The sequence below is a fragment of the Rattus norvegicus genome, chromosome 14 (genome assembly GCF_036323735.1).
Source record: "Rattus norvegicus strain BN/NHsdMcwi chromosome 14, GRCr8, whole genome shotgun sequence".
Taxonomy (NCBI): domain Eukaryota; kingdom Metazoa; phylum Chordata; class Mammalia; order Rodentia; family Muridae; genus Rattus; species Rattus norvegicus.
The window spans coordinates 21,546,885-21,574,192 of record NC_086032.1 but is presented as its reverse complement, the minus strand read 5'-3'; the positions used below and the strand labels follow the sequence as shown (position 1 = coordinate 21,574,192).

General features: G+C 36.3%; 1 protein-coding gene across 11 annotated transcripts in view; it reads left to right on the top strand.

Moving 5' to 3' along the window:
* The first annotated feature begins 3,468 nt into the window (after window positions 1-3,468).
* The window catches only part of Ythdc1 (YTH N6-methyladenosine RNA binding protein C1), a 30,449-nt gene continuing 6,609 nt past the window's right edge, over window positions 3,469-27,308 (top strand). For 4 of the 11 annotated variants that reach the window (XM_039091590.2, XM_063272838.1, XM_006250805.5 and 1 more), the window contains exons 1-12: window positions 3,469-3,766; window positions 8,218-8,253; window positions 13,604-13,705; window positions 14,381-14,709; window positions 14,824-15,256; window positions 17,763-17,852; window positions 18,306-18,359; window positions 18,928-19,022; window positions 20,282-20,390; window positions 20,473-20,590; window positions 24,039-24,123; window positions 25,097-25,263. In XM_039091590.2, the coding sequence (XP_038947518.1) occupies window positions 3,739-3,766; window positions 8,218-8,253; window positions 13,604-13,705; window positions 14,381-14,709; window positions 14,824-15,256; window positions 17,763-17,852; window positions 18,306-18,359; window positions 18,928-19,022; window positions 20,282-20,390; window positions 20,473-20,590; window positions 24,039-24,123; window positions 25,097-25,263 (1,646 nt within the window). In that variant the 5' untranslated portion in view covers window positions 3,469-3,738. 11 annotated transcript variants of the gene reach the window in all.

Genomic DNA, 27,308 nt, shown 5'->3' with positions numbered 1-27,308 from the left:
TGCCCCATTTCTTCTGCCTTGTTAGAAACCATTAGATTACATTCCTAAAGCTAGCCACACGATCTACTCCCTTATTTGGTCATGTCTTCCTAAAGTGGACTACCACAGTCCAGCTATCAAATTATTGAATTCCAGCAATCAAAAGTCTCCTTTGGCCAGTTAAAATTAAACACCTCATCCTAACACAGGGTTTTCCTTATCTCTTTGTAAATTGCCATTTGCCTATATGCCATATGCCTTCCAGGACAAATACCCCTGCCCCATCTCCCTTGTCCCCTTTCCCTCCTCCTTCATCCTCTGTCTCATGCCTTTGTCTCTTATTGCCTGCCCTCTGTGCTTCTGGGGCAAGTAAATATCTCCTTTGTGCTGAGAACTGGGTCTTGGGGGGGGGTTCCTGAGCCCATACCATTTCTTTTTTTTTTTTTTTTCTTTTTTTCGGAGCTGGGGACTGAACCCAGGGCCTATCCCAACCCCGCCCATACCATTTCTTAAGATAATACAAGTATGCCTCACCAATCTAGATAATTCAGAATCTAGTCAAATTGACAAAAGCGCCAATAGATGTTGTTATACCAGGAGGCACCTAGCGTCTGATTATCTTTCTACTGTTGTTATTTATTTAAGACAGGGTTTCCATGTGAAGTCCTGGCCTCCTTGAAACTCACTATGTAGACCAGGCTGGTCTCAGAGATCCTCCTGCCTCTGCCTCCTGAGTGCTAGGATTAAAGGCCTGTGCCACCACACCCAAGCTTCATTTAATTTATGTACCTGTAATGGTTTCCACATAGCTAGTTGCCCTAATGTTTATTTCATTAGCGATTGTAAAATGGTGCTGTCTTACTTGTATGGCTCTTCGACTGTGGCACATTTGCTTTACCAGTTACTTTTTGGGTACCTTTAAGGTACAGTTGGAATCAGAAAGACAGAATAAGTGCTTATTTCTCTCTATCAGAGTTATAAACCCCAGCATGCTAGTGATACCAGCACTTGTGAGTAGAGGCATGAGGATCATGGAGTTCTGCAGAGTCAGCCAAAGAATTTTGATAAACAGCTTGGACTACATATTTTTTATTTCTTACCCAATGTAACTTTATCTTTAGAACTGCTCACGACTTGGCAACAGAGCTCCACGTTAACTTGAGTCAGTTAGTATTGGCCAATGCTTCTCAACCCGTGGGTTTTGACCCTTTCAGCCATACTCTATCTCCCAAAATATTTACATTATGATTCACAACAGTAGCAAAATCACAGTTTTCGTGAAGTAGCAATGAAAATAATTTTGCAGTTGGGAGTCACCACGCCATGAGGAACTGTAGTAAAGGATCACAGCATGAGGAAGGTTTAGACCCACTGATTATTATTATTATGACAGGGGCTCCTAAGCTATTATACATTTGCTTTTCCTTTAAATATTGATACTGTCTTAAAACACAGACATGATCTTCTTAGGGTAATCCAACTATAACTTTTCCCCTACGAATCCACTTATTTGATAGGTATGTTGAGGACCAGAGAGACTGGCCAGGGCTAAGCTAAGTGAGAGGGAGTGGAAGGGGACAAGCTTTAGAGGAGACTACACACTCTGATCTGAGGAAGGACTCTGTTTTGTTTTGTTTTTTGAGACAGGTTTCTCTGTGAACCAAGGCATGGCTGTTCTTGGCTCAGTGTAGACCAGGCTGGCCTCTGTAGCTCTCACAGAGATCTGACTACCTCTGTCTTCCAAGTGCAAGTGCTGGTCTTTTTTTTTTTTTTTTTTTTAAATGGAAGATCCCCAGTAAACACACACACACACACACACACACACACACACACACACACACACACTTGTGTTGGGACTGGGAAAAGTGTTAAGGTTAGCTAGCATGAGTATCAGGAACTAGAGCCTGTTATTTTTGTGAGTGGGACTCCCTCCCACTTGTGTAGACTTGCTTTTGCATGTTAGAAGATGGTTCTTTGAAATGTCCAGTGTTTTCACTTCCTTCTATCTAGGAGGCTCACTCCAAGTTATGTCCCTGAAGATCTTGTACTACTTTTTGTTGTTGTTTTGGTTTCTCTGTGTAGCCGGGGCTGTCCTTTGTAGACCAGGCAGACCTAAAACCTAGAGATCTGTCGACATCTGCTTCCTAAGAGCTGGGATTAAAGGTATGTGCCAAGTGGGCTGTGTCTTTTTTCTCAAACATCATCTCAATACTTTTCTCATTGATATCTGTTCCTGAATGCTCCTCAGATCTCTCTCTCTCTTTTTTTTTTTAAAGGTATATTTATTTATTTTATGACACACTGGAAGAAGGCATCAGATCCCATTATAGACAGTTGGGAGCCACCTTATGGTTGCTGGGAACTGAACTCTGGAAGAGCAGCCAGTATTCTTAACGTCTGAGCTATCTAGCTCTCCAGCCTCTCCTCAGATCTTAAAGCCCTTGTACATGCCGTCTGAAGACAATTAGCGCTTATCTATTGTTAGCTTCTCTTATCTTTACCATCAGTCTTCACCTCCACTGCAGTCTCATATTAGCTGTTCTCAATAAAAAGGTCTTATCACTATAGCAACCCTCTCTCGCTCTGTTTTTCTGAGTCGAGGTTTATCTGTATAGCCCTGGCTGTCCTGGAACTCATGACATCTGCTTGCCTTTTTTGAGCTAGGGTTTCTCTGTACCTCTGGCTATCCTGGTACTGTTCACTCTGTAGACCATGCTGGCCTAAAACTTAAGAGATTCCCCTGCCTCTGCCTTCAGAGTGCTGGGATTCAAGGAGTGCACCACCACTCCTGGCATTAGTGCAACTTTCAATTCGTTTACTCAAACCTTGGCTGCTTTAAAGAGAAGCTAAACTCAGACTTCCTTGGAGGCAGAGCGCATTTTTGTTTGTTTTGTTTTTGTTTTTGAAGCAGGGCTTCTTGTGTAGCCTTGGATGTTTTGGAACTCACTCTGTAGACCAGGCTGGCCTCGAACTTACAGAGATCCTCTTGCTTCTGCCTCTCCAGTGCTGGTATTACACTACCACTACCAACCGACTATAAAGATATTCTTAACCCCTAGTCCTAGAACAATATTTAAAAAACAGTAGACACTAGTAATCAAATGAATAAAAATTAAATATGTGAAAATAACATAACACCCTATCTGATGGCATCTCACAGTAACCATTCAAGGCCTACCAAACGTTTCAGGTAAGATTCCGCACCCGAGAGGTTGGAAGAAGAGCAGCGAAACCTAAATACCAATTGTCCTCTGGAAGGAGGGAGGTTCCCTGGACGTCAAGGTTGCGCGGGGCGGTTCGATGTACTGAAACCACGCCTCCTTCCGTCCCGCTTCTCGCCCTCGCTCCGGTCCCCGCCCCCGCCCCCGCCCCGGTGCTCCGCACTGTGACGTTCCGCGAGAGACACGGAGCGTAAACAGCGCAAGGCATTTCGGGAGCGGGATTGTTTCGCGCAGGAAGCAGGCTCCATTTTAGCGCCGCCCGCCGTCGCCATCTGTTTCTCTCTCCTCCCCCTTGTCTCTGGTGTGGCCGAATCCCCAACAGAAAGATTGAAGCCCGCGCTGTCCGAGGTCAGGCGGGAAGAGAACCAGAGGACGGGAGGAAGGGTGCTCGTAGGAGCTGAGTGGAGCAGGTCAGGTCGAAGCGCGCGGCCCGCCGGACGGACTGACGGACGGACTCGTGCGCCTGCGGCCGCGGCTGCGGCGCCCGCGCGACTCGCTTCCCGGCGGCGGTGGCGGCGGCGGAAGCCGGAGGGCAGCCATGGCGGCCGACAGCCGGGAGGAGAAAGGTGAGTGTAGAGGACGGGGCCTGCGGGTCGAGGGGACCTAGTAGCCGCGGCCTGCGGGCGAGGCCGGAGGTTAGGGCCTCGCGTTGAGCGAGCGGCCGCGTCGTGACCCTCTCCCTAAGCGGCCTGGCCTGCTGGGCCTGGCGTCCACTCCTCCGCGGCGCCTAACATCTCGGCCAGGGCTTTGCTTCGGCTCGGAGTTCTCTTCACTCCCGGAGCGGTTGGGAGGGGGCTTGCTTTGAGTTGCCTGCCCCCGGGCATGTTTCCTGGCAGGATTATGCGGATGTAATGCGTATTTTCTGAACTATCTTTTTGGTTGACTTTTTCGAGACTAATGTAACAGCATTGATAGATAAATGCTAGTTTAATTCAGTCGGATGAATTATTAATCTCGTAAAATACCTGTAAGTAACTTGTAACTGTTCTTTTGGATAAGCTAAGAATCAATCGCCTCTATTATTCCTCGAGTACTTTGGAAAGAAAGATAACTAGGAAAAAAAAATGCCCCTTCCCCCAAAAGTCCTAGCAACTGATCTCCCAGAATAGTGCAGAGTTCTCAAAAGGTTCAGCCAGGAATACATAGGTAGAGGTTTAGAGACTTGGAAAGATAAAGTAGAAGAATTTCAGTTAGTGAAATGTTGTTTCCTCTGAAATACTGACTTTATAGAGACCATAGATGCCAGTATAGGATCTATACCACAGAAGAGTAGTCTAGCTGGGATGCTGTGTTAAGGTTTCTCAGCCCTAGGACGACCATGACAGTCTTGGAATGGTTAGTATTAGATGAAAATAGAGCACGATTGCTGCTCCATAGTTCTCTAATCTCTGCCTGTAGCTCATTAAATTTGAGGTGGAGATTTGTTGAGCAGTCATTAAGCTTTTACCATTTTACTAGTCTCTACTTCGAGTGGGAGTGTATTTAAGATGATGCCTTTGTCATAAGTAGTTTTTTTTTTTCTTTCTTTTTTTTAAGAGACCTGATTTCTGTGTAGCCCTGGCTGTTTTTGGAACTTGATTTGTAGAATAGGCTGGCCTCAAGCTCAAGTTCAGAGATCTGCCTGCTTCTGCCTCATGAGTGCTGTTAAAGGTATATGCCACCCTGTCTGGTTGAAGCAATTTCCGATGCACAGATTGAAGTTTTATTTTTTTTAATCCTGAAACTAAAGTGTCAACAGTTGTTCCAGAGACATCCTGGAGGACTGTGAAGAAAGAATTCTGATAGAGAATAAAGGAAGCCACTTTATCATAGTAAAGTCAGTTGTGAAAAAATCTGAAGATCCTTTTATCAATAAAGATTGATTGTCTTTGATTGTCAGGATAAGATTTATGACTTAGGAGTTTCAGTGGCTGCCATGGTAGGTGAACAAACACAAAAGCGAATAAAATTCAGTTGTCAATATAGCGTCTGTTAAAGAGAAGATAACTTAGAAATGATTAATATACAGTAATCCACAGTGAAGAAAAGTAATGACGATTTGCTTTTAAAAATGGACTTCATAGTGAAGATGCAGTTTAAACACAAAAACTTGATTATTGAGAAGTGATGCCTCTTGTCACTAATGCTTAGAATATTTGTAATAGTTTTTTAAAACTTAATTTTTCAGTTTGTTTATTTAAATTTTATGGTATAAGCAATTATTTTTATAGTTAAAATGAAGATTATTTCTCTATACGAGCAGGATAGTAAATACTATCTTAGTATTTACTGCTTAGTGCTTAGTATTTAGTGCTTATTGTCACTTGATCATTGTTGCTCACCTGTGAAAGGCAATATTAAAGTGCGTAAGTAATACTTAAGTAAAAGTGAGAATGTTAAGGGAATTAGCATCATTCGTTAATGTGTTTAACAGGAAACTATAAAGCTATACCCTATAAGAATCTTAGCCATAATGGTGGCGACGCAGGCCTTTAATCCCAACTCTTAGGAGGCAGAGCCAGTGGATTTCTGTGAGTTCAAAGCCAGCCTGGTCTACAGAATGAGTTCCAGGACAGGAACTCAAAGAGAAAACTCCCATAAAAAGGAATCTTAATCATGCCAAAAACCTTTAATAAATTCATAACTTTAGGAAGCTCTTGATTAAAAAATGAGTCTTAGGAAATTTTAACTATTGTGTATTAATCACAGAATGAATTTTAGAGTCATAGGAATTCTTAATTTATTGGGCTTTGTAATAAACACATCAATTCTTGTAATACTTTGGTTAATCCCCTATACCTGGATAAATTACCAGTTCCCTGCTATTTCTGTGTTGTTGATTTGTCCAAAAAGTTGATTGTTAATGTATTTTCAAAATACTGGGAAACAACAGTGCCTTGTGTATTTCATGCATTTTTCTGTATAATGAAGTGCACATCTTTTCTGTTAAAAGTTTTTTGCATGAATTTTATTTGAACCCCTACAGGATACTCTACAAGGAAATGTTAACCCAAAATGTATATGAATTTTTACTTTTGTAAGTAACTGTCTACGTCTCTCCAGGTTGCAAGTTTCAGAAGAGCAAAGGGTGTGTTCATAGGTGTCTTTTGAAGTAATTGTGTCTTTTGTGCCTTAAATGTTTACGCAGTTCAACTTGAGTGAACGGCTGAGCATGAGCAGTATAAGTGCAGCGCTGGGTTTTGTGTGTATACATAGCACACAAGCTGCTGTGTGTATAGCCTGTGTACATGTTGTGCTAGCACTGTTGTGAGCTAGTGACTTGAGGAAGGGCTTATAAAACAGTATGGGTTTGGTATACATCTCCTTCACCCGTTTTGGGTGTTGTTTTGGTTTATCTGTAGTAGAAGTAAGTGGAAAATAGATACTATCTCTGCGTGCCAATTGGTGGTATGGAGGGTGGAAAATATTGATGGGAAGGACTCGCTTCAAATCTCTGGATATCTTTTAGAGAATGATTGTTTTCAGGTTGGAAGGATAGCTCAGCAGCAGAGTACACTTGGTTGCTTTTGTGAAGACCCTAGTTTGGTTTCCAGAATCTACATGTTGTCCTTAACTCCAATCCCAAGGTCTGATAGTCTGACCTCCACCGGACTTGCTCCTGGTGGCGCGCGCACACACACACACACACACACACACACACACACACACACACACACACACACAGACAAAATACACTGTCTCATGTAGAAGAATGGTGTCTTTAATGACCGAAATATATTTTAGGGATTATCCTGATGTAAATGTATTTTGCTTCATAGCAAAAGGAGAGATTGCTGGACATCTTGTTGCTGTGTTTTACCTCGATGAAACTGAATAAGTGAATTGAAGAAAAATGACTGATTCCTTGCATGGGTTTGAAAACATGTATTTAACATCTCAGTTTTCTTTAAGTTACTCTTGATCTGATGCTGAAGGCTGAAATAAATAATATTTTGTACAGGTTTACCTTTAATCTGTGTTCCACATAGAGGTTACTCTGTTAAACCAATCTTTCTGGAGTTAAGGTTTATGACCTCTCCATGTAGAGTTGTGAGATTTGGTTAGGTCGTTTAAATTCTTGGAATTTCATTTTAGAATTACTCTCGCAAGATATAACCATCTAAGGCTAAGCAACTCTGAAAATCCTGCTTCTATTTCTTTCTAAAATGCCACAAGCAAAATTACCAGCCTTGTTACTTCTAATCTTTTCGAAGTCAAAACTTGGCTCCAAGAACAGTGATTCTTGTTTGTATTACTTTGTTTTACCTCCTCTACCTGGACATTGTAACTTTATCTCAAAACTCAGTTTGCTGTCGTTAACAGTGATTTCTGTATATGAAAGATAATATAAATATAAAGCATTTGCAGATAATTTTCTTTCTGTAGAGGAGTTACTAAAGAAAAAAAGAGTAGTTAGTTTCAAAAGATTAATTTGAGAAAATTGAAGCATCCTTTAAAAAGTAACACTATCCTAAGTAAAATTTGGGTTTGCAAATGTTGAAAATTTGCAAGATAGTAAAAGTACTTGGATTTTGTTAAGGCAGTCTACTAGGATTGCTTAGAATTGTCTTTTTTTCTCTGTACTTTTACAATATAGTCATGCACCCTCCCTCAATATTTGAATCAGTGTGAATTGCTTGCATGATGGGATCCCAGAAGATTTACCTTATATTATACTTATCTTCGTGTGTGAGGGCATGATCTTTACAAGATGCCAAAACTAGTATGTAGAGATCGCTGCACATTTCTCAGGATGTAGCCTCATTGATAACATGAATGTATTAACCCAAACAGAACTTTGAGTCTCCTGTGCCTCAATGCCAATTGAACTGAACCTTGAGGTACTCTTGCATTGCATCAGCATATTTCATACCTAGGATACGGCAGATAAAGTACTGCTAAACAAGAGGCAACACTCTTGTCTTTAGAGATCCCAGCATGGCTTGGGTTCAGACAGTATTACTTAATAGTTTCATTACCATAAACCTAGAGCACCTCATGCAAAGCCTTGACATGTTACCTTCTCTGTCTTTAACAGAAGATTGCCAAGACTGCTCCAGCTGGTTGTTTTCAGGTGAGAATCTGGGCCCCTAGATGATCAGTAGTCCTGAAAAGAAAAAGAAAACAAAACATGTGTGTTTTTTATGTTACATAACTGGCCCTTTTAAAAACAAAGCATCCAGTAACTTACTTCTTTCTATTGACTATTTGCCTTTGGAGTTGAACCTTAGTTCTAAATAGAAATATTGAGTGAAATCACTTTTTTGTTGAGCTAATTTTATTGCACTGCCCACTTTTTGAAATAAAAAATATTTTGTGATAGTTTGATTTTTGAAAGATGCTCTAAAACAATTTTTAGTTCTTAAGTTTTCTGTGTATATAATAAAGGAAAAACTGAAGTTTATTTTTGTTTTTTTGAGATAGAGTTTCTCTTTGTGGCCCTGGCTGTCCTGTAGCTTACTCTGTAGACCAGTCTGGCCTCAAACTCAGATCTACCTGCCCCTGCCTCCTGAGTGTTGCAGTTAAAAGTGTACAACACCACTGCCCAGTGAAAAGTTTGTTTTAGTCCCACTGAAATAAGGATTATCCTATAATACATGAATTATATGTTCATAGATCTTTTAACTTGATGTTCTACCAACCTAGTTTCTTTTGCTGTTATTAATCTTAGGTGAGAATGTTGCTGTTCACTTACTATGAAGTAACACACATCATAGATGCGAATATGTATGCAAGGAAGGGCTTCATAAACTTAATGCTTGTGAGCTCTTTTTGATCAAAATTTCTTATGTGACTCTAGACATTTAAACATACAAAAATAAATATATGCCTAACAATGATGGATAATAAAGTAATTTTACTGTTAAAGACAAATGCAGGTTTGCTTGCTAATGAGAAAAGCTACGTTTTTTTTTAATTTTACATAAAGAATTAAACCTGGGGTGAGTATTTGATATTAGAGGAGGCTGAATATCTATGCTGTTTCCCATAAATCTGTACTGTACAAGTATATTTAGGGTCATTTCAGAAATTGTAGGAAATCCTATTCTAATTCTAGGTCAAGCTTCACTTAACATTTGTTGGTGTGAGACTCAATTCAAACAGCAACTTTAAAAAAAAGATTTATTTATTGATTTAATGTATAGAGTACACTGTAGCTGTCTTCAAACACACCAGAAGAGGGCATTGGATCCCATTTCAGATGGTTGTGAGGCATCATGGGGTTGCTGGGAATTGAACTCAGGACCTCTGGAAGAGCTGAGTCATCTCTTCAGCCCAAACAGCAACTTTTAAAATCAAATATTCTAATACAATCTAAAGATACATTTGATAGAGGAATGAACGCATGGAAATATCACCTTCGTTTTCCAAAAGAAAATAAGTATCTTTTTGTAAGAACATAAACCTTTTGAGTGTACACTAAGAAACCTCAGTTCATTGGTGTTGCAGGATGACAAGCTCAAGTGTAGAGTATGTTGGATTGTTAGAACCAAGGTTTCACAGGGTGGAGCATAGTAAGTGCTGCCAGAGACATTTCAGATTGATTTTGATTTTGAGTTAGGTTTTGGTTATTTTGCATTTCTTTTAACTGGTGTCCAATCTCCACCCCACAATGTTTGAGACCCACAGGTCAAAGTGCTTGTGGTATAGAATATTAATAATGTTAAGCATTAGTTAGGACAAAATGATAGAAAGTGTATTAACGTTAAAGAAAGTGCTCCTAAAATTAGTAATTTTATTTATTTTTATTGTGTGTTTTATTTATATGAGTACACTACAGCTGGAATCCCATTACAGATGGTTGTGAAGCCACCATGTGGTTGCTGGGGAACTGAACTCAGGACCTCTGGAAGAGCATTTAGTTTAACTGCCGAGCCATCTTTCCAACCCATAATTTTATCTTTTAATTATATAAGGAGATTTATTTTTAAACCACCAAATGCCAGAGATGATGATTGTCTTTAAGAACAATAGCATAAGTAATTCATTTTAAGTTGAAAAATGAAGTTTGTGCACTGAGTGAAAGGAGTTACCTGAGGAATCAGCCTAAATTATTATCTGGTACCTACTATTATAAGCTCATTGGTCTTTTTAAGCCAGGATTTTTGTTGTTGTTGTTAAGCTATAACTTACAATTAAAATTGCTAGAAATAAAATTAAAGGTATTTTAACCGTCTTTGAAACATCTTCCACTAGTATGTTTCTTTCTCCCAGGAGTAAAGAAGTTTTATGTTCCTTTTCTGTGAATCTGAGTACCTTTTATTGATTGTCTCTAAATAAAATGTTCAGTTGGTATTGCTGAGTTTTGCCTAGTTTTCTGCGTTTTGGGATATACACGTTGAGAGCTCTCAGTCACACTGGAGCTGCTATAAAGGAGAGCGGCTGTGGAAAAAGGCCCAAGAAGCTGTAGTTACTTTGGGTTTTCTCAGCCTGTTCTTTAGAAAAAAGTTACTAGATTTTTGGTTGTGAGCCTAGCCTTTAATGGCTGAGCAATCTTTCCAGCCCTTGAAGCATTCTTAAGGCACTAATAGCCTTAGCTAGAATTAGACTCCAAACTTGGAGATATCCTAGTTGATTGCCCAGAATTGAGCAATAATGAAAAAAATGATTGTTACTGACTTACAGCATCATGATTCAAGGTAGTATCTTCAGATAATTAGGGTATGTATGTACTTACTGAATAGATTCTAATGCACTGAACCATATTGTCCATATAAAGCCTGAGGTGCTATTATAAAAGGGTTGATGTGGGCACTCTTACTGGTAAGGAAAGGCCCATAGGTTGCAACACTCATCAGGAGTTTCTTTTTCTTTCCCCAGAGATTATTTGTGGCTTTTTATTTTTTGATCAGCATGCAAAATATTAGATATCATTATGACAGTTTCAAACAAGGTGTGTTTTCAGAGATTCTTTGCCCCTTTATCTTCCTTACCTCACTGTCCCTCATAGCCCTCCCTCCCATCTCTTCCTGTCATGTCACATGTATGTTTTAAATTTTGATTTAAATTACTGTGTTTTTTACTAATGTCTGATTAGAGGTGAAAAAAATCTTGAGACTGGATTTCCCATTTCCTAGTTAAAATAGGAAATTCATCTGCTCATCTCTTTCCTATACATCTTATTTCAGTAAACGTGTTAGTGACTTCAGTGATAGAGAAAATAAAATGTGGCCATTTACATCAGGGAATAGCAAAACATTTTATTAAGCATAGGTAGGCTTTGTAAGTCATAACAATTGTTGGTTACATATCTGCCAACTTATTAATACAACTGTATATTTAGCTTATTACTATAGTACAAATAAAGGTACTCATCTAGAATAGTTTTCTGTATTAAGTGAAATTTAAATGTTGCTGAGTGTACAGAGCCAAGGTGGGGGTATATTAATTTTAAATTCATACTATTTAATATTACATACTTGTGTTCTGATTTTCCATCTAATTATAGATTTAGAAAGCTTGAATTCCTGACTCACATCCATCTACACTAAATACTTTTGGTCAGCTCTCCTTTTTCTTTTTTAAGTACTTTTATGTGTATTAGTGTTTTTGCCTATGTGTCTCCTGTATGCCTGTCTGATCCCTGTGGAGGTCTGAAGAGATAGATACCCTGGGACTGGAGTCCCATGTGGGTTCTGGGAACCAAGCTCTGGTCCTCTTGCAAGAACAAGTTCTTTCAGCTACTGAGCCACCTCTTGAGCCCTGAGCTTTTAATTCTTTACCTGCAAAGTGCTGATGAGAGAGAACATGCTTTGTTTTGTGAGCTCCTGTAAGCTACAGTGCCAATGTGTTAGCTGAAACATTTTGTTTTGTTAAGTTGGGATTGGTTAGTATTTATTTTGGAAAAGTTTGTAGACATTTTGTAAAAGAGCAGTCAGTACCTAAATTTGAATCCCTTAAAAACTTTACAACATAGACATGCTTTTTATAAGGTGGTATGATGTAGGTGTGCCTTTGGAATTTAAATCGATTTGTATACTTTTTTGTTTTTATATTAAATTTTAGCATGTGAGATGTGCTGCTGGATTTTGGGTTATTTATCGCCGAAATTAGTTATTTGCCTAATGAAAAGATTTATGAAAAGATTTGCCTAATTTCACTTACCTGTCTATTTTGTGATAGTTTTAACTGTTTTCTATGAATGTAGTTCATCCTTTCTAGACTAAAGAGCTTTGAACAGTAATTATTTTATGTGAATGAGTGTTTTGCATGTTTGTACACCGTGTATGTATAAAAATATTGTTGAGTCTAAAATGGTACTTGGCATCATTTAGATCTTGAGGGGTCTTGATGTGAAAACACATTAGATGATATCCTTTTCAACGTAATTTGATTTTCATTAACAGGAGAAGAAATACTCATTTTTTTTCATTTTAGAAAGGTGAAATACAGATAAATATTCATAGCACCCAAGAGAAGTCAAATGTCATGCTAACAACAGGTTTAGTTTTTTAGATATTTAATAAATAGAAAAACAACACTTTTGTTTTCTGTGTAATTTTGCTTCCTTTTTTTCTTGCTTGTGTTAATAATGGTTAGAGGTATCTTTAGTCCTGATATTTTTTCTCCCTCTAGTGAGAAGAGTCATACTTAATCTATGTATGGGCTCAAAATTATTAACCTTGCCGTACTTTTAGTGGGCTTTGTTGTTTACTGTAACTGTTTCAGCAAGTTTTATGACTGTATAGTTACTTACCAGTGTAACTTTGCAAAAATTTTTATACTGGAAGATTTACTATAGTGTATAGTGTATACTTTATTTAAGTTGGTATTTTTATATATTTCTTAGAATTGTTATTTTCCTATTGGGTTGAGGATGAGACAAACTTGAGTTTGGAAATTGTGGACTATGCCAATTTAGAAGAGTTGCTTTTCTGAACAAATAAACTATTTCGGATGACAATTTTAAATAAAGTAGTTATAAAAGTAGTACAGAGAGTTTATATATATTTTCCAATGTATTCTATAAATGTTACCATCTGTTACATTTGTGTTTGTGTCATATTCATTGTCTCTGGCATTCACTCTCCTTTCAAGTTGATCTGAATTCACTTAATATGGGGTCTATGCTTGCAGACCTATATTTTTTATTCAACTATTTACTTGTGAGTATGATATGTCCTTGTCTCTAAGGACTTAATTTTTCTTAAGCATATTAGTAAAATCATGAAATTAATAAATACTCAGTCTTAGTGGATTTCACTGATCTTCCCAGTTAAGACTTAAAAAGAGGTATATTTATCTGTTTTGCTTTCTCTACTATCAGCTAGCTTTAATTTCATAATAGACGTTCAGATTGTGCATTTTTGTGTAAAATCAAACTGCTTTGAGGGTTACGGGCACTTAATTACTCAAAATGAATGCTTATAAGTGAGTATTAGAAAAAATAATTAATGATATTGATTTTATTTCTAATTTTGCAGATGGGGAACTTAATGTTTTAGATGATATTTTGACTGAAGTACCAGAACAGGATGATGAACTGTATAATCCAGAGAGTGAACAAGATAAAAATGAGAAAAAAGGTAAGAGTTCTATTAGTATTTTTTGTTAAAAATATAGTTTAAAGAAAGGGGATTTGATTTATGAAAAATCTGTTCTTGTGTTTGTACCTTGACAGTACCAAAAGTCCACAACGAAGTGTTTTGCATAACAGTCCCCGAATTGGAATGAATAAAAGTACTGTTTGGGGGGTTTATGAATGGGAAACCAGGAAAGGGGATAACATTTGAAATACAAATAAAAAAACTCAATAAAAAAAAATCTGTTTTTTTTTTTTTTAAAGATACTGTTTAGAAAAGGGACTTGGAAGATGGTTTAGCATATATAGGAATATTTGTTTTTGTAGAGAACCAAGGTTTAGTTCTAGTACTTATTGTGGCAGCTCAGAATTACAGGAGATCTAGCACTTGCTTCTGATCTCTGTAGACATCAGACATGCTCATGGGGCATACTGGTATATGCAGGCAGAAAACTCAAACACATAAAATAATAAAAACAATACTTATAACTTTCAAATATGGGCATTTAGTTCAGCAGTTGGGGAGCTGTTTTATTTAAATTTATTCTGGAATAAAAATATTTTAGAAGATACTTTAAAGTAATGCATGTTTTTCTATATCATGCACATTTATAAACCTTGGTAAATTAATGGAGTAATACAAATACTTTTGTATGTCTTTTTAAATTGTTTTTTAAAGGATCAAAAAGAAAAAGTGAAAGAATGGAATCTATTGACACCAAGCGACAGAAGCCTTCTATCCATTCAAGACAACTGATTTCTAAGCCACTAAGCTCATCTGTTAGCAATAATAAAAGAATAGTTAGTACAAAAGGAAAGTCGGTTACAGAATATAAAAATGAGGAATATCAAAGATCTGAAAGGAACAAGCGTCTAGATGCTGATCGAAAAATTCGTCTGTCAAGCAGTTCCTCTAGAGAACCTTACAAGAGTCAACCAGAAAAACCTTGTCTACGGAAAAGGGATTCTGAAAGAAGGGCCAAGTCTCCTACACCAGATGGTTCTGAGGTAGTAAATGTTATTGCAGATAATAAAGCAGTTCTTTTTGAGGCTTTAGAACTCTTTATTCATCTTGACCTTGTCTGTTAATGACTGCTGATTCCCTTTTTCTTTAAACATCAGAGAATTGGGCTTGAAGTTGATAGACGTGCAAGCAGATCCAGCCAGTCTTCAAAGGAAGAGGGGAACTCTGAGGAGTATGGCTCTGACCACGAGACAGGAAGCAGTGCTTCTTCTGAACAGGGCAACAACACTGAGAATGAGGAGGAAGGAGGGGAAGAAGATGTAGAGGAAGATGAAGAGGTAGATGAAGATGGAGATGATGATGAGGAAGTGGATGAAGATGCGGAGGAGGAGGAGGACGAGGAAGAAGATGAGGAGGAGGAGGATGAGGAAGAAGAAGAGGAAGAGGAAGAAGAATATGAACAGGATGAGAGAGATCAGAAGGAAGAAGGGAATGATTATGACACCCGTAGTGAGGCCAGTGATTCTGGTTCTGAGTCTGTTTCCTTCACAGATGGATCTGTCAGGTCTGGTTCAGGAACAGATGGATCAGGTACTGGTCTTTTTTTTTTTTTTTAAGTTTATATATTTCCTGGCTGTCAAATGATTTAGTATAAGTTTGTGTGAGTCCAAGTTTGTTTCTAAGTGTATTTCAGGTTTTAATTTTATTCACTCTTAATATTTTTATCCTTGACAACAACTTATTCAGGTACATATGCATTTGCTATATATTCACATGTATCTTTCCCCCTAGTTATTAGGACATTTCCAAAGTAGAATGCCTCTTAATTTTTCATTATGTAGCAATAGAACCAAAAACAAAATACATTCTTATTTTTGATACATGAGATATCTTTTTATTCTCTGCATATGAGTTGTCAGGGATAGCTTGTAATCTTAGGTGCTTGAGAAGGTAAGGCAGGAAAATTATGGAGTTAAGACCAGTCTGGTCTATGTGTAAGAATGTCTGAAAAGCAAGACCAAAAAGTATTCCTAATGTGAAGAATCTTCAGTTCTGGAGATGTGTGAATGCACTTCTAGGACTAAATGGAATTTTCTTACAGGAATTGTTATTTGGTATTTAACCAAATAATGGATTTTATTGAAATGATTAGGCCCTGAAGTATTTATATTTAGTAAGTTCTTACATGAATTTGTTACTGTAGTTAGATTACTTCATATTATATTGCTTTTGTAGCAAGTATATTTCAAATGGAAAGGATAGGCTATCATTTTACAATAAATCAATACTTTTTATAAATAGTTTTAAAAGAGATACCTGGAATTCTAAAATTGCCTTATGTGGAATCTATTAAGACACTATACATAGATAATATGTGTATGTTTTGATATACATTGCCTGAAAAATGGGGTTACTGTGGAACTTTATTGGATATGCTAGCTTTTAAATACTAGGGACCTCATTTAATTTCAGTATCACTTGTTTTCTAGATTGCACTTTCTCTGGTTTACTTTTTCTCTGGATTTTTAGTAATTTATAAAATAACTCACTGGTTGATAAAAAGCTTTATTTTGCTAGGAGAATTTGCTTATGCTTTTGATCTCTGAGTCATAACCTCCATGTATTTAAAAAATAGTAGAATTCATATAATATGCTAAACATTCCTTTGCCTTTTCATTTACTAATGCCAGGTTTGCTATGCTATAAGATGAGTTGAGCAAAATCTGCATTGGTTCCTTCCCCCCAAATTATCTATGTGGGGGATTTAGCTACAAGAACTATACTATTTTGTAAATGCAAATTTGTAAAGCTTTACTCACAGCTTTGAAAACAATGTAATAACAATTTAAAAAAAAAAAAAAAGAAGCACCAAAAGATTTGCTAGTCCTAGTGTGCCCATCTGGCCTTTCAAGTTTTGGGTATCATTACCAAAGAATTGTCAGAATGTCCTTGGTTTATACACTAAAAGTAACATGGGCAATCTGTAACATTTTTTTTTTTAGGGCAAATCCTAGTTAAGTATTAGTGTTTTCAGAAAACAATAAAACAAGCTGTAAAGTATCCTTTTTTTTTTTTCATTTACTTAAAAAGCATAGAGCACAATTCTTTATACTCTAGCTTGAAGGCCTACCTTTCAAAATTGTGTCTTGCAACTGAGGAAATGTGTGACTTTAGTGTGACTTTGTTCCATTTTTTTGTTTTTTTGGTAAAGTTTCTTACTTGTAAATTTCATTGAGTGTGCTTTAACCGTTAAGAGAATAGAATTTAAGCTTAAGTAGTTAACTGAACTTATATAGAAGGGTACTATATTGTGACCATTGCTAATTCTTTTTTAGATTTCCATTGCTTTTACAAAAAATACTTTTTATATTATATCTTATCTCCCAGCTAAAGAGCTTTAAGGGGTTTATCACTATAACTCCAATGGCAAGAGGCTGAATTCAGTTTCAGTCCTCATATATATTTATAAAGTTCCACATTAAGCTTGATTTTTTTTTTTTTTTCCCTGTGAGCCGGAGATCCCCCCACTCTCTTAAGTAAATACATGAACTGCCATTAAGATCTCAGTGGTAAATTTTAAAATAGAGAATCATCTAGAGCAGAACTGGTAAGAAGTAGAATTGAAGACACAGAATTGGGGAGCCAGCTTTTGGTTATGTTCTTATGTGTGCGTTTTCCATTGTGAACGCTTTGCTCTGATGTTTGCGTACATCACAGTAAGACTACGGTAGTTTACACAAACAACAGGACTTAGTATAGCACTCCATAGCACATAGAAAATACATACTGAGTCTCACTGAAGAAAATTATATTTGCTGTACAAATTTTCCTCTGTTTTGGAAAACTTTTTTAAAGCAGTTGAGTAAGTCCCTGATTTATATTCATGTGTTTTTATTGCATGAAATGTGACAGTTTCAAACACAAAGTTTTAAATGAGACCAAGGAAGTTGAGTAATAAGGGGAAGAAACATGATTACTGTTTAAGAGCTGGAAAGCAAGACTAGATTAGGACAGCTTCTCATTTGAATACCTATGCTAGCTTTTGTATTGTGATACTTTAAAAATTTGTCTGGATTTTTTTTTTTTTTTTTTTTAGATGAGAAAAAGAAGGAAAGGAAGAGAGCTCGAGGCATATCACCCATTGTCTTTGATAGAAGTGGCAGTTCTGCATCAGAGTCATATGCAGGTAATCTCATTTAATTTTAGGATAATAGATGACTGACTGTCACTTGCTTTAGAAAGTGTGGAGGTTGTAGTTTAGTGTGAATTGTTGATGTTCATTAGTACTGGATTTTGGCATGTTCAGTGTAATAATTCTAGAGGAGACTAAGCTTTTTTCTTATTTTAATCCTGTTCTGTTACTGCTTCAGTGGAATTTTCAATTTTCACATTTTTTCTCTTGGAAGATGATGATTCAGTGACTAGTTTTCTGAGTGGGAAACTGTTCAAATATCCAAAAAAAAAAAAAAATTCGAACTCAAAAAGCAAAACACTCGTACACATGGAGAAGTATTTTTGTGTGTGTGGGTGTGCCAGGAAGAATTTGTCTTGAATGAGAATTTTATGTGACAAGACTGTAGAAATTTTGTCTTCATCTATTAAAGCTCAATCTGAACAAATGTACTTTGGCTAAATACAGGTTCAGAAAAGAAGCATGAGAAATTATCATCTTCCGTTCGTGCTGTCCGAAAAGGTATCATTTAAATTTGAAATTGTTTTCATTGCATGCTCCATAAAGTCATTATTATTTTACCTTATCGGTTCTCCATTAGTAGTTGGTTTTGATGTAGTCATGTTCCGATATATCATGTTAAGGGAGACACATTAAAAACTTGAACAGAAATTTCCCATATTCTGTGTCTGCTTTCTATTGTTTATCTTTCATAGTAATTATAGACAGTTTGCAATATTTTTGTTTCTAGATGTGTTGATTGGTATATTCACATTGGACACATGTTTAACAGCCTTAATAGTCTGTGATCAATCTTTAAATGAGTCTTTAATCAAAAGTTTATAAAACGTAAAAGCCATTGTCATACTTAAGCATGGGTCTGATGTATCGGAACATCACTGGGCAAGGCTGCCCCGCACAGCGCTGCTTCTCCTTAGCTTTGCTTTATTCTTTGTGCCTGAGCTTTCTAGACTGACTGGGTGACTTGAGATTTTACAGTTTAGCTGGGTTTGGAGGGCTAATTTAGTATATTGGCACACCTATGTGTAGTAATGTCCATGGTTAATGAAAATGGATTTTTTTTTTCCAGATCAAACCAGTAAACTCAAATATGTCCTTCAGGATGCAAGATTTTTCCTCATAAAGAGTAACAACCATGAGAATGTGTCTCTTGCCAAAGCAAAGGTATTACCACCAGCCCCATTGAAATGTCCTTATCCTGAAAGTTAAATGAGGCACAGTGATCAATGAACTTTACCTCCAGCAGCCTAAGACTTTCTTAGTTGCCATTTCAGGTCTGGTCTATAGCAAGTTAGGAAACCTGGTAATGGTATGAGTTTACATTTTTGTCTTATTTGGAAAGCACAGGAGTGGTGAAGGGTACATCATTTATACCATAATAGAGGTGTCTTCTGTTAATATTTCTTTTGCATCCAGCTATTAATTTTTTTATGTAGTCACTTGGGTTTAGGAAGAAGGGAGAGCCATAGCTGTAAAGGGTAAAGGTCCACTTTAGATTGTTACCAGGACTATCATTTCCTGGAGGATACTGAAGAAATAAGAAATAATCTTAGCTTAAGTTGAGTAACAGTTTCAACTGATTTATCAAAATGTTCACATTCCTAACCATTTCAGTTGGTAGTATTTCTGATTTGGGTCGTACTTGTAAAACTTTACAAGGAGAAAGTAACAAGCAGGTAGTTTAGGTGGCTGTACTGTTTTCTTTAGCTGAAGTGGTTGTAAGCTGAAGTGATAAAGTGCTGAAATGTGAATAAATGAGAGCTTTGTTACCTTAACCTTTCTCTTTGGCTCCCCCCCCCCCCCCCCCCGTCTGCCTCTCTCTGCCCCCACCCCTGTGTGGTGTGTGTGTGTGTGTGTGTGTGTGTGTGTGTGTGTGTGTGTGTGTGTGTGTGTGTGTCTGTGTGTGTGTGTCTGTCTGTCTGTCTGTCTGTCTCTCTCTCTCTCTCTCTCTCTCTCTGGCTTTTTTTACTTTTCTTCTCTCTTTTTCAGAACTACTTTAGGGGTCTAAATAACTATGTACCGGCTCTAATTAAACACAGATCTTTTCAAGTTACATAAAAAATTCGAACTTAGGAATAACTAGAATTTTGGCATTTTCACTTAAGGTTTTACTGCTGCTAACCCTTTATAAATTATGTGATTAAGCATACCTATTTAGGAAGATGGAAGTGATTCACCTTTCAATAACATATACGTACCAGAAAAATTGTTTTTCATTTTAGGATAATTGTAGTGATTGATACAGAATTTGAGTTCATAAGATTTGCTTGACAATCTCCTTTGTTTAGCTTTGTTATTTTATCAGATAAGTTATCAAGTGAGATTTTTGTTACAGTTTTTTAAATTTCAAGCACCAATATAGTAACTTTTATTATTACTTTAGTATTTGATTTTAATTTGTGACCTTTGCATTATTTCTATAGGGTGTATGGTCCACATTACCTGTAAATGAGAAGAAATTAAATCTTGCGTTTAGATCTGCAAGGAGTGTTATATTAATATTTTCTGTCAGGGAAAGTGGAAAGTTTCAAGGTAAGAATAAAAGTGATTTGTTACTTTGGGTATATGAAATAATTGCATTTACCCTTAACAAGTGTGATACTGTGGTTTTTAGGTTTTGCCAGATTGTCATCAGAATCGCATCATGGTGGCTCTCCTATACATTGGGTGCTTCCAGCAGGAATGAGTGCTAAAATGCTTGGAGGTGTTTTTAAAATTGACTGGATTTGCAGGTAAATTAATACAGAGAAATGGCAACTGGTTGGGAATAATGTTAAAGTTATATAGTAATTTGATTAGTTTATTTAATTAGTTTCTGCTACCCTTTGGGGGTGATGGGGTTCTTTAGTCTCAGACTTACTTGTATTCATAACATGGGTGTGTTAAAAATAAAAACAATGTTTTTTACCTGTTCAGCCTTCATAAACTGATGCTGAATGTTAAGGAAAGAGAGTTTTCCTAGCAGTTAAGATCTGGTGTGTTGATTTCATTGCAAAATAATTAAATTACTCTTAGTTGTCTTAACAGTTTGGAGACTACTTACTGCCGCACAGTTTGTGTTTTTAGGAACATAAGCAGTACATGTTTTATCTGCTCTTGGATGTCTTAAAGAGGATTAAGACTTAATTATGTTTATTTAGAAACAGTGACTAATTTTTGTAGCATGAGTTAGTATGTAACACGAGTTAACATAAAAACTTTTTGGTCATACCAAATCATACATGGCTCATTCATATCTTACATATGACATTAAATATTATTTGAAATGGACTATATGAATTTTATTGATGAGTTGATTTGTTGGGTTTCAAAGGAATTAGAAGTGTTTGTTACAAATAAGAAAAGTGTGGTGGCATAGGTCTATAACACCAACACATGGGGCCAAGGTACGAATATCACTGAATTTTAAGCCTGAGGAAAACAAATGAGAAGGGTAAATGCTGTTTCTGTTCATGAAAGTGGAGGAGCATAGACATGTTCCATGAGGTTGTATGAGTGCTTAAATAGGGTTGTGAGGAAGAGAGCCAAAGGGTGAATGAAGAATGCGGATGTGCAGACTTCACAAAACTAAGTGAAACACTGTATTTGGATTTAAATAGAGAAATCCAAAACTATGCAGATCTTTTATTTTTTGTTTCAAAGATCTTTTACAGTTTTTTTAACTTTTTTTAATTGTTCGCTTGATTTTGTTTTATTTTAAGATAGGATCTCTGTGTAGCTCTGTCTGACCCAGGGACTCAGTATGTAGACCAGGCTGGGCTTGAAACTAGCAGAGATCATTCTGCCTCTGTGTACTAAGTTGTGGGATGAAAGTCATGCATTACCACATCTGATTCTTCACTTATTTCTTAAAATTATTGTTATGTATGTATGTCTGTACATGTGAGCTCATGTGTCCACAGAGTATAGAAAAACATCAGTTTCCCTGAAGCTGGAGTTGAGCCAGCTGGCTGCTGTGGATGCTGGGAACTGAACTCTTTAACACTGGGACATCTCTCCAGCCTATGAGTTTACAGTTATTTGCTTTAGCAAAAATTGAAAGGCATCTACATTTTGTTAGGTAAATACAAAATTGGTTAAGTAAAGTATGTTTTGTTTCTTACAGAATTTTGTAAAAATAAACGTTCATGCCATAACATGTGGAAGCAGAATAAATTAAAGTTTAATTACAGTGCATTGAAATGAGACTGTGATGTTGGTAACCTTTTTCTCCTTCCCCCATTTACATATGTGTAATTATTTAAAAAATCATTAAGTAATAATACAAACTTCAAAAAAATTGTGACATGGCTGAACAGGTAAAGGTACAGGCTGTGAAACCAGGGCACCTAGCTTGAACCCTAGTGCCTCAATGGTGGCGAAAGAGAACTGACCTCATACACACATAGTCGCATGCGCAGAATACTGTGAAAATGGGTGACAAGTTATTGTTTTAGTTGATGTGTGTAAAAAAGGTTGTGTTTATTGTTTTTTATTTCCAAATTGTAAAGGCCAAAGAAAATATGGTTAGGTTTATCATTGAACTATTTTATTTGGATATGATGCCTTTTGGGAAAAAGAGACAATTATATTTTAAAGCAGATTAAATGTTAGAATGTTACTTGTATTAATGTTGATATTCTCAGATTGACATATTTTTGTTTACAAGATGAATTTTATTGGTTAATATCTTTTAAATAAATTTTTTTACATTGACTCATTAATTGGCTATCTTACTAACTTTGTGCTTAGCAAGAGATATCCCAAGTCCAGCCTACCTAGAGTAGCTATAAAGATTAAGGCAAAAAGGGTTTTACTTTTTAAAATTTTAAGTGTATGTAGATAAAATATTCTGTTTAATATATTAACACTCAAAAGTTGTGGAGGACAATGGATACTTGCTACATTGATATTTGTTTCATGTAAGTCATTTGAGGGCTGAGTTTTGTTTTTCTTTACAAGTGAGATTTACATTAGATTGTCAGAACTAAAAATTTTACACACTTAAACATTCTAAGTTTGTTGAATCCCCAGTAATTCCCACAACTGTGTAGGCACATGGAAATTGAAACAGACAAATACTTTTTACAAGACAGGAGCGAGCTCAGAGTAACACTGTAATCTATGGAATAACCAGAATTAAACTTACTCAATAGTTTTACTTTCAGTTTTTTGTTGGCTACTCCAAGTAACAACCTATTTATACTCTTAATTACTTCTTTTAATGTGAATAGACAAACCACTAATATCACATGAAAGGCTTTACTTTTTTTTGGGGGGGGGGTTAAATTTGTCCCTATAGTGTGAGTTGAAAGGCTTTACTATATTTTTTTTTTATTAAATTTGTCCTTATAGAGTGACTTAAATCTTGACCTCTTCCACATTTCTGTTACACTTATTATTAACAATGTCATATCACTCTTTTCCATAGGATATCTGTTCAAAAGGTAACTAGATCTTGTTCTGTAACTGATAAAAGCAGTTATCTATGGCATCATAGTTGTCTGTTATATCCTAGCTGAGATTTTCTAACATCACCCAGCAGTGTGTAGTCTTTTCAGTCTAATTTTGGCCCATCCTACCAAACACAGACTTTTATTTTGGATATTGGGTATTCTGCTTTTATACTTCTAGTGATAAAAATAATCTAACTGTAAGAAAACCTGTAAGAAAGCCAGACATTAATGAAGCTACCTACTTCTCAAAGATTAGGATGTAGTAGTGAGCCTTTTATTTCACCAACCTTGACTATACTTTATTTGTGATGCAGGTTCACTAATTTGATATTTGTTATAGACAGGCAGTTGAAGTTTTATTAATCAGTGCTGCTTTCCTCTTTTATTTTTTTCCTTTTAGCTGACATGTGCTTATTACATTTTATAAATAACCAGTGCTCCACATTGTGCTCTTGATAAGCAGTGTTTAGTAGATAGAAGGTAGTAAATGTATTTGTGACTTAAAAGTATTTTCAGCTCTGTGGTTCACAGAGTTTAATTCTTTTTAAGGAGCACTTGTATTAGTCTTTTGAGATAGAGCTAGGTTTTGAAGGGCTCTCTGTAGAAGATTAGATGCCCTACCCCACTGTTAAGTGAGTCTTTACATTTTTGTCAACACTCATTGTTGATTTATTGACTACTGAAGTATAGTACTCATCCTTAAAAAATTTGCAAAGTAATACACTGTATGCTATTTCATATTTAGGCGTGAATTACCCTTTACTAAGTCAGCTCATCTCACCAATCCCTGGAATGAACATAAGCCAGTAAAGATTGGACGTGATGGACAGGTTTGTTTACTCTTTAATCTGTTTTATAGACTCTTATTAAAAGATACTTTAAAGCCTTGTCTGAAAGATATGAATTGTGAAAACCAGAAGATTATGGGATATTCCTGATTCCTGTGTTGTGACTGACTAGGAAGATATTTATTAATATTGATACTCAGGTAAATGGTATTTTCACTAATAAACTGAAGTGAAAGTGATAGAACTAGCCTAGTTTTTCACTATAAAAAATTTAAATGTAGAACACTTAATGAATCTGCATTTTCCTTTTGCAGGGAGCATAGTATTCTTGTCTGCATCATTCTTTTCTTAGTAAATGTGCTGATGAAGCAAGAACTCAAATTCCTAAAGTTTTATAATAATTTATAATAAGAGTTTCAGAATTGTCATTAATATGTCCAATTTTCTAAATAGAAAGTTGCCCTCTGAAAACACAGATGTATACACTTATGCATACACGTTTTAAAGTCTGCAAATTAAATCGGACGTGTGTAGTGAGTAAAAATAAACCCAAACTTTTCATACTTTGAGTTCCCGCATTTGGTTTGGCGCCAACAGTTACTCATATTATTTTTGTTGCTTGTAAGTTAAAGGTGTTAATATTTAAAAGTACAACTTTGTCTAAGCTTGTAGGTTAGTCTGTCTCTGTAGGTGTTCAGTTCTGATTCTCAGACATAATTTTTTTTAAGATGAATGACTTACATTTTTATATTTTATGCAAATATTTTTTGGATAGAATGGAATAGAATGAGTCTTATAGCAGCTGCACTTTGGATGAGATTCTGCACTTGTGCTTTCTACTTTTCAGATACATGGAGCACTTTGCAATGTTTTTTGTAAACCTGGACGTTTATTAGAATCTTGTTTATTTTAGCTCCTTGGGAAAAAGTCTTTGAAGTCAGTGTTTTGTACATGAGGAAATTAAGTTGTTTGAGAGAGTCTATTTTGTCTTTTAATTGCTATTTTAATATTCCAGGAAATTGAACTTGAATGTGGAACCCAGCTTTGTCTTCTGTTTCCCCCTGATGAAAGTATTGACTTGTATCAGCTCATTCATAAAATGCGTCACAAGAGAAGAATGCATTCTCAGCCTCGATCAAGAGGACGTCCATCCCGTCGAGAACCAGTCCGGGATGTGGGAAGGTTAGAAACGTTCTTTGGACTGATAATAGGCACATGTATCGGGATAACATGATGGAGGAATGTGATTCGTCAAAAGTTTGTCCTGCGGTAAAGAAGAAAGAGAAAATCCTCAAATCAAGCTGCATGGACTAGTTTGTGGCTTCATTGAGGATTTCACATGGTCACCTTGGTCTCAGTCATTTTTTTCAAGAGGAAAATGGGGATCTTTCCTAATGCAGAAAAAAATAATTTACTAACAAGTGATGGCCAGTTTAGACTAGATAGTCTCTCTGATAATAAATACAGCAAGTGAAACGAGGTAGGCATTTTGTTGCTAAGAACAGGCTAGAAAGGATGAAGAGGAAGTCTTTATTTGCAAAAATTGTTAATATTTTATAAAGCCTTTTCTTTCAGGTGTGTCTCTGGATAAGCCTTATCACATATGGGACTTTTATAAAGGATCACTAATATTTTTTGAGAAGATGACGCCTCACTTAGAGGATAAAATGTTTTAAGTTATTTCATATTCAAGAGGAGCATTATTGGGACTGTTTCCAATTTTGTCACCGTGATGTGTTAACCCCATTGCCACATATTCTGTAACATGTGCCCAGTGAATTCACACATCCTGCTGAGCTTCTGAAAACAATAGGTTCTTTCCAAAGGGGATCAAGTGGCCCTGGGAGACCCGGCAACAAACCAAAACGAAGGGCTGTTGCTGTGTCTGTTTACAACTTTTCCAGATGCTGGCAGTACCTGTGGACTTAAAGTGTTTTTTAGAGGATCGCCATGGTTATTGATCACTACCTTATGAACTAAACAGCATTTTCCAGAAAAAGGGGGTTTAACTTGTTACAGAATTGGAGAGAAGTCTTTGAAAAGAACTGATTTAAGCCCTTCTACCCAACACCTTCCCCTGTATAGATTTGCATACAGCTAAATCTAAAATATTCTGCTAAAGACTATTGGATGTGTGGTTGATGGGATGAAACCTTTGGTTAAGTTTCCTTTTGCTGGAAACAACCGGTGGTAGGTACAGATAATCAATCCAACAGGAGTCCCATTTCTTTGAGCTTAAAAAGGACTTTGTCGAGTAGGTAGGAGGAAACCTGGCAGAGCCCCTTACTTTTGGCCTAAGAGGACTGATCACCAAGATGTCTTTTCAAGTTTAAGCTAAGAGGTTTCCAGTGCAATACAGTAAATACAAGTGAAGTTTTTCCTCAGTTTTGCAATGGACTGCAAACTATACTTATAACACCACTACACCTTCTCAAGCCTGCCAGGGCCTCCATTTATGTATGTGGCTTACAGTCAGTAGTTGGACTACTATATGAACTGTTACTTTCATGTTTTATACCGGTCGTAAATGCACTCCCCAAACTACAAGAAAGCGGTATGTTTATTTTATAAACCAGCTTTTAATTTTCTTAGTATTTATTGTAGATGCGACTGTTTTTTATTCTGTGGGGGTGGGTGGGTGGTACTTGGTTTGTTGGATTTAATTGCAGTTTGAGTGGTTTGGTGCAAAAATTAGAGTATTCAATATTTAGAGAGCTGAAAAATTATTGATGCTGGGTTATTATATACTATATATTTGAAACTGGATAGTAAGAGGATATGTTTATTCTCTCAATGTTTTGGAACTTTTGTTTTCATTTGTTTAGCTTTACTAAATGCTAAGTAAAGTGTATTTTATGCTGTATTGTTATATTAGCTATCAAGGTTTATGAAAGACAATGAAGAACAGCCCTCAGCAAATTCAGCAGTACCTTCTAAGGTTAAACTTTGAGCTAGTTTGACGAACTCTGTTAAAACTTATTACCTAACAGTTCATGAGAACCGTTTTAAAAGGCATTGTTTCTGGAAAAATTATCTTAATTACTAATGTTATTAAAGAAAGTAATGTTTTTCAGATGCTAGTTTTTCAAGTAACTAACATTTTCAAAACTTTCCTGTTACCTAGCTATATTACATTTAAAACTTTCTGTATAATATGAAAAACTATAGTTTTGTATAAAGTAGAGGCATCATTTAAGATTTCTTAGCTTTGTTTAGATTGAATCTAA